Below are 16,043 nucleotides of genomic sequence, written 5' to 3'. Positions count from 1 at the left end.
AAGGTAACTGATTTCGCAGTCAGTGCTGCCTTCACTTAATGTCATTAATGTCATTACTCTTCCTTCCCCACTGAGCACAAATGCAGACACTCTGTTCAAGTTGAGAAACATCGCTTTGGAAACCAGAGGCAAGAATCCTCACATCAGCTGTTCAAATGCCAAGCTTTCCAAAGGGAAAATCACCATGCCATGTGAAACAACAGCACAGGCAGCCTTGACCATGGGTGGAGAGACACTGAAATTATAGAGCAAGAGGTTCTTTGGGAAACTTTAGCATTGAACCCATCTCAGTTCAGATTTCTGCTGTATCCCCTTTCGAGCTGTGCAATCTTGGACACATCAATCTATCACTCAGTGCTTCAGTTTGCAAGATAGTATGATGATAATTACTTCATAGAGTTGCTGCAAGAAAGATTACATAAAGTAACACAAATAAATTGAATCACATAGTTCAGATTTCCAGAATATTTTTCTATATATTTGAAAAAGAAACCCCCTGCTTATTCAGAAGAACAGCCAAATCTGAGTGATGCATAGGTGATACAAGCAAAGCAGTGTACTGAGTTTCAACTGCATCCTCAAGTGTTGGCATAGGAGTTGGTCCATTCACCTAAGGGCATCCTTGTAGGCACTGCCAAAATGATAGACTGCTCTGAAAAGCATGTGTTGTAATTTCTGTTGGAACAGCCCAGGCTGAAGACAGCCTGTCCCTAAAGTAACATGTTTGCAGAGAAGGTGGTTAAATAACACTGACATGAGTTTAATTTTGAAGCAGTAATAAATAGCCCTCACAAAATACTTTGCCACTTGTATATTTTATCGTTGAACGCAGACACAGAGAAACATACCACGAACTAAGAAACACTCGCTGTAATAAGCGGTCAGTGCAAAGGCCTGGGTTTTCATTTTACCACAGGAAAGTATGAAAAGCACTTTTCTTTTTTTCAGGCTTATGTTGTAGATAGTTGTATAAAACAAGAAGATGACAAGCCTGGTCAACACTCCACAGTAGTAGATAGATCTCCCTGAAGTAATGACTCTCATTCACATGTCTGTCTCCATTACTGCCTCTTAAGCTCTCTGAGGGCAGAGACTATCTCACCTATCACTTATTCACAGCCTCTAATACACCTGTCACAGAAGAGATGCTCAATTAATGCTTGTTGAGTGAACAATTAAAGAAATAGGGGAGTAGTGGTGATTCTGCAGAAGAAAGAGTCCAGGGACAAAGTAGATGTTGATTCCTTTTTTGTTAAAATTCAAGGCCTCTCACACGAAGAGAACTAGACCAGTAATAATAATAATTACTAGCACTTATATAGTACTTCTTAGGGCCAGGCACTGTTTTAAGTACCTCATTTTATATTTATGAACACATTTAGTCTTCACAACAATCCTGTGAGAGAGGTATCATTATCATCCCTATTTTACAGATGAGTATACTGAGGTACAGACAGGCTCAGTGACTTGGTCCCATTCACAAAGTTGGTAAGTGGTAAAGCCACAGTTTGATCTTAGGCTAAAGGGCTGTAAAGCCCACACTTGAAATACCTTGTTATGTTGTTAAAATAGTTTGGAAGAAATTACTAAAAGAGAATTCAAATCAATATAAGAAATATTAAAGAGTGATGTTCAAACTTTAGAGGGTTAAAGTGTCTTTCCCACGTACTGGCAGTGGAAGATAAAAACTTGGTATTCGGAAGTGCTTCTCATCAGTCTAAACACTTATGATAGTTGCTTTAAGAAAAGCAAGTTTAAGTGATTTGGGGTGATTTAAAATCCAATTTGACATGAGAGAAAGTTTTCTTCTGATCTCTTAGTTTTAGAAATTAATGACCACATTTTGATATTTTTAGTTTGTTCTACCTGGATAGGCCAATTATTTGGATTTGCTGTTAAAACAAAACCCAAACAGCAAGAGATGGAGACAAAAGAGCAAGGCTGGAAGTTAAAGATGTGATTTAGACCAGGCTTTGCTCTGTATTGAGTGACCTTGGGAAACCTATGGCAACATTTTCTGAGCCTTCGCTTCCTCATTTGCAAAATGAGGAGTGGCAAGTTTTCTTTTCCTAATTCACAGGATAGTTTGAAGGATGAAAAGACGTATCTGAAAAAACAATTGGAAATAATGAAGTAATCTTAAAGTATGAGATGTATCAGAATGTGTATATCAATTGAATGAAATAATAATACTGTATGCATAGTAGAACTACCAACCTCACCAATTTTAGCTTCGTAAAACCTGGGTATATTTTCAAGAGGGAAGTTTTAAAAGCACAATTGGAACACTGCTTGAATTGGATTTCTTGAAGTAGAAGAGTGCTAAATTTGCAAGATGTGGTATCATTTTTGTTGTTGTTTTTCCCAAGTTGGGGTACCATTACTGAGCTTTGAGTAGAGTTTAAGTAAATCAGGGGAGATGGGTGTGGCTTATTTCTCAAACATTAAGAAATAATCCTACAGAGAAATAAAGGCATCTCCATCCACCTATGACTGTCTTCATCTTTTGCTTGAAGCTGCTTTCAGCCTTCCAATGCTAACCTAAGCCATTTTGCCATTTGGCTTAGTGTTTCCTTTTGATAAATGTATAAACCTTAAAGGTAACCTGAATATATCATGGCTGGTCTGAGAATATTTTACTCCAAAAAGTCTTCCATATTTTTCACGCTTACTGATGGCACCTCATAGTGATTGAAGACCAATCAACCAGCTCTGCCATATACTAGCTTTGTGACCATGGATAGATGCCTTAACTTCGTTGACCTACAGTTTGCTTCTCTATAAAAGAGAGGCCCTAAAACTTATGTAATAGACTAATGGCTAAGATTTGAGATAACCAAAAAAGAGTAAGTAACATACAAAGCTAAAAATTTCAATAAATGATGTTGATACACTTAGTGTGGCACCAGCATTAGTAAGAGCATGAGCATCGGCTCTGGCTTAAAAGAAGATCCTATCTGTCTGTCTATCTGTCTATCTATCTGTCTATCTATCTATCCATCCATCTACAAACACATGTAAATACAAATACATGAAAGAAATGTATATATCACAAAATGTACATAAAATTTATACATGTACGTGCATGTGTATATATATATATATGTATGTGTATACACACACACAATCAGGATGAGAAGCAAATCTCTACATCTTGTCAAAAGACTTAAATATTCTTCTAGTGATTCTGTTAGTGATATACTTTGTTATTCTAGTGATTAAAAACAGCCAGATATAAAATGCCAAATTAAAAGGATTTTAGCCTCTAAGGGCCTCAAAATTTACATAAAAGGTAGACAGGATATTAACACAGGGGACGATGAGAAAGCCCTGAGGTGATGAAAAGGATGGATAAGCTAACTCTGACTGGGGAACTTGACAACACTTTTCAGAGGAGGTAAAACATAAGCTGGGTTTTGAGCAAGAGCTTCTCAGGCAAAAATAGTAAGGGTGTGAAGAGCAATATTAGGAATAGAACCTAGTTGGTGATCCTGAATTAAATGCAAGGTGACATTCTACTCAATGACTAAATGTGCTTTGTTTAATTTATGTTGAGTCTATACAGACCGAACATTTTTAAACTATAAAACTAGGTAATACATCTTGGAGGTTCTGGTATCTATGAAAATTTTCATATTATGTACATTTTGTTTCTCCAAAGGATAGATGATTTGAAAGTATAAAAATGCATCAAGCTCATCAAGCTAAGTAGATAAAATATAAGCTTTTAAATTAACTAGTTCTAATCATTTCTCAAATGCTTGAAATAACTTTTAGTTTTCCTACTATGTATCTCTATTTTGAGATACTAGTATTTTTTTCTTCTCCCTGTATTTTTCCTTTTCCTTTCTCCCCATTAAAGCAGTTATTCATTGTAGGGGGAGGTAAGAGGGAGTTGAAATCAGAAGCAGCCTGCAAAGATCTCCCTGCTTTTGTTTCCAAAAACCTAAGCCCTTTGAAGAAATTAAAGGGTTTTTGGAGGAAGTAAAAGGGGGAAGAGGAGTCCTCTGCAGAGGGAATAAGCGTGAGGCTTCCCCAATGGGGAGGGGGACAGGGTGGGGAGAGATTCACTGAACTGGAATAAGAAGGGAGAAAGAATAATTTTCAAAGATAAATGATTTTGAGGCATGTCTAAGAAGATGGGGCCCTAAACAGTTTCCTAAAGAGTCTCATGACCCATTTATGTCATTTAGGATTTGTTTAGTTGCAAGTAACAAAACTCACAATTTAAACTGGCTAACACAATAAAGGAGATTAACAAAAATTCAGAAGGAGTGCTTAAGAGATGGTTTGCTTCATGGTCTCAAGAAGTCACCAAGACTTTTCTACCCCATTTACCTACTCTGCCATCTAAAATGGTACTTCATTCTAAAGCTGGAATCCTCATCTGGTCATAAAATGGCTCCAAGCTACTATCTGAGCTATAGGCTCCCTCACTTCATGACCATGGAAAAGAGTGGGTTTCTGTCTCAGAATTCTAAGCAAGAGTCACAGAATTCACTGTGATTGTACTGGATTAGGTTGCATAGTCACCACTGATGGAGGCTAAGGGCCTCTATCAGTGCTCATTGGCTTAAATCAATAAGGACCTACCCCTTGAGTTCAGAGTCACTTTAGCTTCCATCACAGTACATGGGTTGTGTGGGAGAAGGCAGACATCTGAACTAAAATCCGGGCGCAGTTAGTAAAAGGGAAGGGGTGAAAAGAATGAAATGGGTAGATAACTGACAAATGTCCACTATATTGGAAAGGTGTAGCAGAAACTGACAGACTGAAAGGGACAACTCAGAGAGGAACTATGGGTGTTGCAGTAGTCACCTGCGAGGAAACATGGCCAAACAATGTGTAGGTTGTCTTGTCACTGTATAAGGCCATAGAACTATGGGATAATTCCGGAGGTGGTTGAAGTGTTTGAGAAAAAAAGCACTAAGAGTGACTCAGTTTATATTTGCTACTAGCCTGATAGCTGACCTACAGAAAAATAGAGCTATATCACTCAGAGTTTGTTCAGTTGCAAGTAATAAAATCCCCAGCTTTTCAGTTCTCAAGATCTAGTGTTTAGTGACTCAGGTGTGATTGCTGGGCCCCCGTCCTGTATTGCCCCTTGGGTCTTTGCTTTCCAGTAGTCTCAGGATCTAGTATCTCCATCAGGATTCTGAAGTCTCAGGGCATCCCGGAGTTAGAGCTTTCCTTGCCAAACCTCCTTAACTATCCACACCTTGTTGATACAAGTCAGGAAAATAGATCTACTCTGATTAGAAAACTCAACTGGGAACAATGGAGCTTTGTCATTTCCGTGCAAGTCTTTCCATTGTAGATTTCATCTAAAAGCTGTTAGTTTTAGAAGTACCATTACACTAGCATCAGATGTGCTTGTAATAATCAAGAGCCATGTTGAAAAAAGATAGGGGTGATAGTATAACAAGTGGTTCGCAGAAGAAAATATACTGGTCAGTTTAGATGATGTGAGGGCACTAAGGCTCAGACTAAGGAACTGGGAGAGAGCACTTGTTAATACTCTGGTGACAGTGTGTGGGGTGAAAGAAGGGAGATAAATCAGCTGGGAGGTATAAAGAAAATGGAGAAGGCTGGAGACAGCAGCTGAATTTCAGCTAAATGCATTTTGTGCCAATTCATCTATATCAGGCTTTTGAAGTATGTTTACCAGGCGATCTTCAATCCTGAGACTTTGATGCTTACATCTAAAGAAAAGTTAGATTAATGACCCACCCAAATGTCTGTAAACCATATTTCTAACAGTCAATTTTTTTCTGAAATCTGAGGCCAGTGGTTAACACTGCAAACATGTACAAAAACTTGCTAGTTTCCAAACCAGAAAAGTTTCTAGACAGTAGAGACCTAAATTCATAGACCTGTCACTAGGCATTCTCTTTACTTGCCACTTTTTGTAAATTGTTCTTTAATTCTGGGAGTTGAAACACAGTAATGGGTTACTTTAAAGGGGATGGTATGTGTAAGCTATAGGGTATTAGATTTATTGCAACCTGCCAACAACGTTCTCTACCGGAGAGCTTTGCTTTATGACCTTACCTCAGCGGTAACAGGCACAATTAGAATTTAGAGAAGATAAATCCAAGCAAGGTGACATTTATTTTGAGAACAGGCTATGGCAGCATGAGGCTAGGGCAGGACCTATTCAACAACTTCCACACAGTGATAACTAAAATACAACACCAAGATACATTTGTATAAGTCCACTTGTTGGCAAGTTATGGATGATGGATTTGAACTAGTCTGGCTAAGAAGAATTTAAGGGAAGGGCTCATCTAGCCATTGGAAACAGAGTGGCTGTCTGGTTGGGTCTTTAGGACAGATATAACATAGAAATTGGATGCTGCCAGTTCTTTCTCTCGCTTTCTCTCCCTCTTTGTTATCTTCTGTCTCTGGCTCTCTCAGCAGGAAGCCTCATTTTCTCAGATGAGCTTACTCCATGAGGCAGGAAATTCATATGGCAGCCATTCTTACACCTCACATCTCACAGCTATACTGCCCAGCTGGAATGCAGCACCTCTCATTCCCCAAATTCCAGGGTGAAAAATCCCAAGGAGCACTCTTATTGGCTCAGTTTGGCTCAGGTATCAGTCTGTAAACTGTACATCAAATTCCTAAGAAAAGTTTTAAAAGTAAAGATTTCTCATGTTCCACACTCCTGAGGTTCTGATTTATTTGGTCTAGGGCATGGCTCAGGTATCTATATTAATTTTTTACTAGCTTGCCTGGTAAATCCAATGAGTAGCACTAGACCAGTCAACTGTATGACCATGGGTACTGTGACTGGCAGTTGTTCCCAGAAGGATGTGGTTGGAATGGGGCAAGGAGCAGTTCCCCCAAAGGAGGATGTTCTTCTTCCAAGTTGCAATGTGCAAACAAAAAGAATAGCTGCTCACTATATCTCTACAAAATATTTTAAGGAGGTATTAGAGCATCTGAAGCAAATATCATAGCCTGAAGTTATTGAAAACAAAAGAAAACACTCTGTTTGTCTAGCTGGGAACTAAATTCTTGTGAGCTAACAAAGAAGGGAAGCTAGAGCTACAAATAGTGTGGGGTTATTCTAGAGGAAGCTATGGCTGCAAACTCAGGGCAGACTCCTTTTATATACTTAACATGCTTAAAAAACACATTGATAATTGGGCACACATACATTTTGGAGATTACTTAAGAAGCTTATCAGTTACCATAAATACAGTCTCTCTCTCTCTCTCACACACACACACATGCCCACATGAAAGAAAAGCACACATTTGCCACTTGACTTAGCCATAGAATCATAGCCTGAAGTTATACCAACAGTGACATCTTTAAAAATAATGAGGCTTAGATAAAGGTGTGAGTATTCACTTTATAAAAACTAATAATACTGAGAATCTATGCTGTTCTATGAACTATTTTAGGCATTTTACATATGTTATTTCTATTTTTCACAGCAATGCTGTAAAATAGATATCAGTGTCGCATTCATCATGAAGAAAACTGAGGCTTAATAGGTTGTCACTTGTTCAAGGTCACATAGAAAGTGGCTGATTCTGGATTCAAAATAAGGTCTGAGTTCAAAGATTGCTCCTTTTTACTGTTTATGTGAATCTACTTTTGTTCTATAAATCTTGCAATACCTTCCACAAAGCCAATAAAACTTTGATCAAAATTCATACATATTAAATGTTTTTATATCTAAATACACACTTAGGTTTGGATGGTATCTATGTCCTTAAATATACATATGTGTGCATATATTTCAAACACACTAAAATATACACTGATAATCAGAAATACATAAAATTTAAGAAAATTATCTAGCATTAAAAACTATTTAACTAAAATAGAATAAGATTGTGCTATAGCTGACTATATGAAACCCCCTGAAATATCTTCAGGACTCTGGCTTTTTGTTCCTGTTACTACTAATTTGAAATAGCTAAAGAGACCCAGAAAAAAAATCAGACATTTAGAAACCCTAAAGCCTCTACATTACTTGAAGCAATAGACCCTTAATTCCAATTGAATTTAGGAATTTTCATCTTCATGAAAACTCAATAGTGTAAGAAAAATAAATTTGGCCTAAGTGATTCAGACATCCAATGAATTTCTAACTAATTTGATACCTGGATGAGTCTGGAAAGTCCACCAGTAGACTACTTTAATGGGTCACTTCTTACCTGAAGTTCACAAATACTGTTTAAAAAATTCCCATATTACCCACCTTATACCCCAAACTCGGTTCATCTGTAGGAATTTGCAGCGTGCAATAAATCAGTCACTTTTCTCTGCCCTATAAATCTGTTTATTTTAGCATGGGTCAAATAATAAGTAACAAAAGTCAATGATTTATATTTGGGAAGATGGCTCAGCTTTGATTTTTTTTAAATTGCAAAAGAATATCCCTGACTTGTCAGACAGAGCATTTGTATAGTGTCACATGGTCATAAATTGCGCAGCTGTCAGGAAAGCACTGCAAATGTTCATTTTTTTTAGTGGCTGGGGGTAGGGGTCGGCAGATGGTCAGATAGTCACTTCAACATCTCTGCTAAATTGTAGACATGCATGCTGGTCAGGGTTATGAAGGCATGATGAATCTATTATCCATGCTGGGTCAACTAGCTTCTCTTGATACAAATCATGTTAGGGGTACATAACTTATTAACTTCATACATGGATAACGGATAAGTCACTCAGAGGCATGAACTTTATACTAAGCTACCTTTATTAATGTCACAAGAGCTGAGGGTGTCAGAAAGGCTTGAAATATCACAGGTGTCCATCGCTGAGAGGCCCAGATTGTATTAATGAATTTCTTGGATTATTGTCTAGGCATCTTTGAGTTCCTTGCTCTCTCTAGCATTTTCCCATCCATTTTCCCATAGAAGAACAGAATCTGTTCCTCTAACATTCTTAACATATTTTGAATCATCTCCTCTTTCAGCACCATTGACAGAATTTAGCCATTAATATATGTCTTAAATGGCATACCTGCATCATCTCCTGAATCCCATGAAATGTACACCCAATATTGCAGCTAAAGTGATCTTTTGAAACCACAAGTATGATTATGTCACTTTTTCTGCTTAAAATTCTCCAAAGGCTCTCTACTGCCTTCAAGATAAAATTTAAAACTTAAGTTTAAATGTTACCCAAGGCATCTATATTCCCAGTCCTCTCCATCTCTCCAGCCTGGTCTCTCTCTCTCCGAGTCCTAATTCATACCTTGAAATGCAGTCAGTCATCCTGAACTACTTGCAGTTCCTTCAGCATGTTATTTTTCCATGGACCCTTGAACATTTGCATTTGCCGTTTCCTGAGAGGCCCTCTTCTTCTACTCCCTTCTCCATGGCTAGCTTCCTCTCACCTTTCTTAACCCATGTTCAGGTATAATGCCTCAGGGAAGTACTCCATTCTGGGCCAGGTAGCCACAGCATTCTGTTCTTCTTTATGGTTTCTGCCTAGTTACTTCTCTGTGTCCTCCCCCAGGTGGTGAAATTTTATGAAACAAGGACTGTGCCCAATGCCCTTGTTCAGTAAGTGTTCAACACCTAAATGTACAGAAGACATGTGTGGGATTCACCATGTGTGGCAAGTGGTCAATGCATTGACCAGTGATGCTCTAGGAGAGGAGTCATCAGCTTGTCCTCAAATTGTCCAGTGGCTTTCCCTTTTCTTTTTATATCATCATAGTAATATAAAGAACACTATAATAAAATTCCTTCCATCAGAGAACTCACAGATCAGTGGAAAGACATTTTATTCATCATTTAGTGTGAGAAATTCTCTCCTTGTGTTAACTTATGAACGGGCACCTTTCCTAAGAGGGGAAGTCAAGAAAAGTTTCTTGGAGAAAAAACACTTGGGCTTAATTTGGTGCAGTTTAACTTAGTGGCAATGAGCTTAGGTTTTCATGTCTGTGGGGTATGGGGCTGAATCCTAGTTCCATTTCTATTAAGATTGTGACTTTTGACAAGTGAGTTAATTTCTGAGTTTAATTTAAACTCATTTAAATTATGAGTGTCTTAATGTGTTAAATGAAGTTAGTAATATCCACCTCACAGGGATGTTACTAAAGGTGGCTAGTTTATTACTAAAATAAATGTTATAGAGATGGAATGTAGAAAAAGTGTAGGCTGCAAACACATATAGCAAAGACCATAACTTCATCATTGGATGTCTGACATCTAACAAAGTAACTGGGGAAGAAAAAAAGAAAAAAAAAAAAGGGAAAGCTGGTATGAAAGGAGTTCTTGTTAGATTAATGTAAATTGTTCATTGACACTGGGAAGCTAGGTTTTAAGCTTCCACATTGATCCTGATAAATAACACTTGTGAGAACTACCACATTAGCGTAAAGGAAATGTTAAGAATAATTATGATGCATGCTATTCTAAACCTTTATCTTAACTCATGTAATACTCACAAGAGTCCTAGGAGGTGATTACAAATACCTTAGCCTCATTTTCAGACGTAGAAACTTAGGCGCAGAAAGGTTAAGTATTCAACTCACAGTAAGTTGACCAGCAAGTGATAGAGACAGGAGTCAAATATAGGCCATGTGTCTCTACTTCACTGTACTTAGAGACAGAGCACAGGCATAATCCAATCATCCACCAGATAGTCACCAAATGCATACTACATTCCAGATACTCTTCTAGGCAAATTGGATATAGAGTTGACTATATATTTGTATATAGTATATATTTAGGGGGGACATAGATGTTAACAAAGTAAACAAGTACTATAAATTTCAGATATTAGTAAGTACAATTATAAAAGAATAAAGTTATGAAAAGGAAAAAAGTGTGATAGGGAAGTTGGCACTACTTTAAGTGGGGTACAAAGGAAAGATTTTTTCTGAGAAGGAGACATTTGAGTTGACATTTAAATGATGAAATGAGCAAACCTTATAAAGAGCTGACAGGAGACTTTCCCAGGCATATAGAATACCATATATAAAGGCCTCGAGTTGAGAAAAGCTTGACATTTGAAGACTGATGAGAAAGTCAGTATGGCTGAAGTGAAAATGTTCTAGAAGTTGATGGTTAGGGCATAATATTGGAGAGAGAAGCAGAGGTCAGATTGTATAAAGCCTTGTAGGTGATGATAATGAGTGTAATTATCACCTCTCGGAGGGTTTTAGGAATAAAAGTGGTATGATCTGGTTTATATTTTGAAAAAGATTACTCTGGCTACTTTGTGGAGAAGAATGGGCAAAAGTAGAAGTTATTGCAGTGGTTCAGGCATGGGATGATACTGATTGGGACCAGGATTCAGCAGAGCAGGTGGTAAGATGCAACTGGTTTTGAAATATATTTTTATGGTAGCACCAGTAGGACTTGTTCTGGATACTGAGGGAAAAGAGTAATTATACAAGACTCTTAGATATTATTATTGTTTTGGGGGGCCTGAATTACAAGGAAAATAATAGAACCAATTAGTTAAGATGACGAATATTAGGGTAGAAGCAGCTTTGGCCCTAAGGATAGTGAGTGCAGGGAAATCATGAATTCTGTTAGGAATATATCGAGTTTAGAATATCTTCTTAATGTTCAGGAGAGGTGCCAACTGGACAGCTAGCTGTACACATTTGGAGTGTGAGAAAGAGGTCATGACTTCAGATTTGGGAATCTGAAGTTGATAGTTGGTATTTAAAGCCATGGGTCTGGATGAAATCACCAAGGGAATGAGGAGAGATTAAGAAGAGGTCTGTGCACTGGGCTTCTGGAGTGTTCCAACAATTAGAGGAAGAGCTGGTGAGGAGACTGAGAAAGGGCACTGAAGACATGGTAAATAAACAGGAGAGTGTTTTGTTCTGGAAGCTAAGAAATTAACATCTTTGAGGAAGGAGGCAATGACAGCTGCATCAAATGCTGCTGAGAAGTCAGGAGTGAGAACTGATGCTTGTATTTAGCAAGATGGAACCTGCTGTGACTTTGATAGGAACTGTTTTAGGACTACTGTGAGGATGAAAACATGAAATAGGTTAAAATGAGAAAAGGAGGTACTAAAGTGGAGTTGATGCAAATAGACAATTTCCCTAGATTTTTGGTTAAGCAAAATAGAGTAATGGGGCAATAATGGTGGGGAACATTGGGTCAAGGGACATAGTTTTTCTTTAAGAGGAGAGATATTACATCATGTCTAAATTAAATTTATCTGGGAAAAAGCAAGAGAGAAACTGATATTGCAGGAGAGAGAGGAGAAAACTCCAGAAGCAAAGTCCTTAAATGGATAAGAGGTTATGGAGACCAGGTCACAGGTGAAGAGCTGGCCTTGGAAAGCAGCAGGGAAAATTCCTTCATTGTAACGGGGAGAGCACACTAGTGAACCTTGTCGTAGGAAAGTAAGGTGGTTTTCATTTGATTGCTTGGATTTTCTCAAGGCCATATGAAGAGAGATCAATAGTTAAGAGTGAGGATGAGGGAGGGAGAGTTTGAGATTTGAGGGAAGCAAATGAGATATGAAACTTTTTGAGATTTGAGGGAAGCAAATGAGATATGAAACTTTTGTCCCAGAGAAAGAGAAAATGATTCTTCTAAAGAAATTTATAAGAATTGCTTGGGGGCTTCCCTGGTGGTGCTGTGGTTGAGAGTCCGCCTGCTGATGCAGGGGACACGGGTTCATGCCCCGGTCCGGGAAGATCCCACATGCCGCGGAGTGGCTAGGCCCGTGAGCCATGGCCGCTGAACCTGCGCGTCCAGAGCCTGTGCTCCGCAACGGGAGAGGCCACAACAGTGAGAGGCCTGCGTATCACAAAAAAAAAAAAGAAAGAAAAAGAAATGCTTGGGTGTTTTGAGCATTCATTTGAAACTAATAGTTATAAATTTAAAGTGAGATGACTAGGTGCTTCTCTAGCTATGTTCAGTTACACAGGTGCTGGCATGGAGTAAGTAGGAAGGTGTAGGTCTAACCAGGGTAGATTAACAAGGGCTGAGAGTTTGCTGGATGAACACAAAAAAAGAGAGAGGGAAAAAAAATGTTGAGCATGCGAGAAGGAGAATTAGAGTGATGGGACCAGAAAACATATGCTATAGGGGAGGAGGAAGGGGAGGGCATAAAGAAGGGTGAAAACAGGAGGTAAATGGTGAAATCAATAATTCGAGGTCCCAACGGGGGTGAAGAATTTTTGGAGTGGGGGCAGTAGAATAAATGTTAAGGGCAGAGAGGAGGTGGTGTTCTGAGAAAATGATGCTTGACACAGAGGCCTTGGAGGGCGTACAGCTAATGGCCACCACAAGGTTCAGAGTGTGATCAGGAACCCTAGGGCAGGAAGTAAAGGAAGTGAGATGGCAAGCTGTCTCATGAAGCAAGTAAGCATCAGAACACATACTAGAACCCGCAATTGTCTGAATCCTAGAGAATGTTCTACCTTACACCAATGTTAGCTTCTAATTATTTCCGACTTGTAAAGCCAGGGTAACTAAATGGTGTTTTAGTCAAGATGTATATATGTGTGGGGTTCAGAGACAGAGAGGTTGGCCTCATAAACATGAGATCTGTGTAGTTGAACAAGGTCTTACATTTAGAAGGCTCCTGCTGTTGCCATCTTTTAATTCTTACTACTTACAAGGGCCTCACGTTTTCATTTTGCACTGCATCCCACAAGTTATGTAGCTAATTCCAGAGAGAAGATTAGTAATTTAGAAGGAGAAATGTCTTCTCTTTTCTCATTGGGGCTAATTTTCCACAAACCTCACTTTTCTCCATTTAACATGCCTTTAAAATTTTATCAAAGTTCATAATGTAAGTTTTAAAGAACGCATCTGTCAAACCCTTAACTTTTAATGTAAATTTCTTTTTAAAGCCACTCACAGTAAAGATTAGGCTGGAAGTGAGAAATTCCCTGACTCAGGAAAGTGAATTATCAGTAAACTGAAAAGGAAAAATACATGTATATGTAGATCTAGAGTCTGAGTTCATGCTTGAATGATAGCTTAGGAAAAATACTTACATTTTTATTTTTTAATATATGTGTATTACATGTTTATTATGGAAAGTGTAGGAAATAAATATAAACAAAAAGAAGTAACTAAAAACTACCCAAAAATCCTTAAGAAGAGTTAATCACTTTTAACATTTTGGTGTATATCCTTCCAGGCTTTATGTAAATATTTGTGAATGTGTATTATTCATATATAGCTTTATTTGTATTTATTGGATTATATTTAAATGTCATTTTTAAACTTGATTTTTAATTTAATAATAGAGTCTGGTTGGACCTCCTACCCTTGTAATTAAATATTTTTCTAAAATACTATTAATATAACTCAATTTTCTGTTATGTGGACATATAATAATGTATTATTAAATACTTGGCTTTTTCAGTCTTCACTGTTATAAACAATACCAATATGAACATTCTTTGTAGACTTGTGTATTTCTATAAGTATAACTCTTGGGTCAAAAAGTGTCCATTTTAAAGCTTTTGATCCATGTTTTTAAACTGCTCTTTCATGGCTACTCCAATTTCCAGACCCACTCAATGGCAGTGAACATTAACCTTTCTTTTAAATGTTTTGTCGATGGGGTTGACAAAAACTGTTTAGTACCATTGTTTTCTTTGTTTAATAACAAGGTTGAGCAGGTTTTTGGATGTTATTGGCCTTTTCTTTCTTGATGAATGTCCTGTTAATACCTTTCACTCATTTTTTTTTCTAGGTGGTCTTTGGCCTTTCTTTTGTTCTTCTGTAAAATATCTTTATATATTAGGGTCATGGTACACAGAATTTCGCTAATTTGTCAAACCCATGCCAAGGTCTTAACAACACACTGGCAGAGCTCTGCAGGGTTGCTATGTTTTTCTCTATGGGGGAGGTTTTAAAATCCATCACTTGTTTTTTTAAACTAAAAAAAGCATGGTAATGGTAGTTATGAAGATAGTATTAATATCACATAAATGAAAATATTTTATAATATATCTTAAAATGTATAGAAAAACATTTATAATGAAAACAACAGGAAAAGAGTATCATACAAGCTCACTGAATATTTGTCTTTCCTATTCATTTCTCCAAATCCTGGCAATGTAGTTTACATACTGAACATTCTGGTGATTCGGTCTGCTTGTCTCCATGCCCTCCACTGCAAGCATTTCATTAATATTCTCATTGTGAGTGCTGTTAGAAATTTCCAGGGTATAAGACACAATTGTACATTTTCACAAGACAACACATTAGGATGCAGAATGTGGAATGCAAGATTAGGATTTTGGATTATTGGATTTTTTACTTACCCTCTCCAGTGTAATTTCTTCAAACTCATATTCAATTTCTGTCCCATTGACCTGTAAATAGGAAAAAAATAGAGAAAGATTAAATACATTTTGAGGAGGAGAGAGCTGCATTTTAAAAAGCATTAGGGGGTTAAATTTCATCCTGGCTATGAATAAATCACACTTTATTGATGTTTGTGATTGTATGTTTTCATCCAAATGAAATATAATCCAAGCTATTCTAAAATATGAGTGAGACTCTAGAAAAAAACGCTTATTGCATCCCTTAGAATTTTGTGATGTTTGGAGGACAGGAAACAATACAAAATGTGCACTGTGAGTTTACAAAGAATAAACCAACTAGGGGCAATGTTACAGTTACAAGGGGAAGAAATTTCCTAATATCTTTAAAAATTTCCATGAACAGACACTAAAATATGACCTTAAGAAATCAGTGGCAAGGGCAACACAACCATATGACATTTCTGGCTGTAAAACAGCATTAAGAATGACCATGTCAGATAAGAAATGCCTTTTCTTTATTGGTTCAAACTCAGGTAATTTATCCCCATTATCCTCTTGTTATATTTGTTGGGAAGCCCTGGACCATGTAACCACGCCTTCAGTAGCAATGAGAAAAGAACAAACCAGGACATGTTTGAAATTCCTAGTGAGAAAGCATTTTCACAATCCAACCAACCCTTAAATTTATTTAAACTTACAGAGAGAAACATTTTAAATATAGCCAGGCAACATATAACATATGCCTTAGGTTTCAACAGACATGAATATAGAATATATGAAGAGCTACTTTAAAATAATCTAACAA

General features: G+C 37.4%; 1 protein-coding gene across 19 annotated transcripts in view; it reads right to left on the bottom strand.

Moving 5' to 3' along the window:
* DLG2 (discs large MAGUK scaffold protein 2) overlaps nucleotides 1–16,043 on the bottom strand; it is a gene marked incomplete at its 5' end in the record, with an annotated part of 2,112,028 nt that overhangs the window by 670,367 nt on the left and 1,425,618 nt on the right. For all 19 annotated transcript variants that reach the window (XM_079707355.1, XM_079707356.1, XM_079707361.1 and 16 more), the window contains one exon: nucleotides 15,236–15,286. In XM_079707355.1, coding sequence (XP_079563481.1) covers nucleotides 15,236–15,286 — 51 coding nt within the window. The remainder of the gene's footprint in view (nucleotides 1–15,235; nucleotides 15,287–16,043) is intronic.

Source organism: Hyperoodon ampullatus, assembly GCF_949752795.1.
Source record: "Hyperoodon ampullatus genome assembly, chromosome: 7".
Classification (NCBI taxonomy): Eukaryota; Metazoa; Chordata; class Mammalia; order Artiodactyla; family Ziphiidae; genus Hyperoodon; species Hyperoodon ampullatus.
The sequence above is the reverse complement of the archived record's forward strand: the minus strand, read 5'-3'. Positions and strand labels throughout refer to the sequence as shown.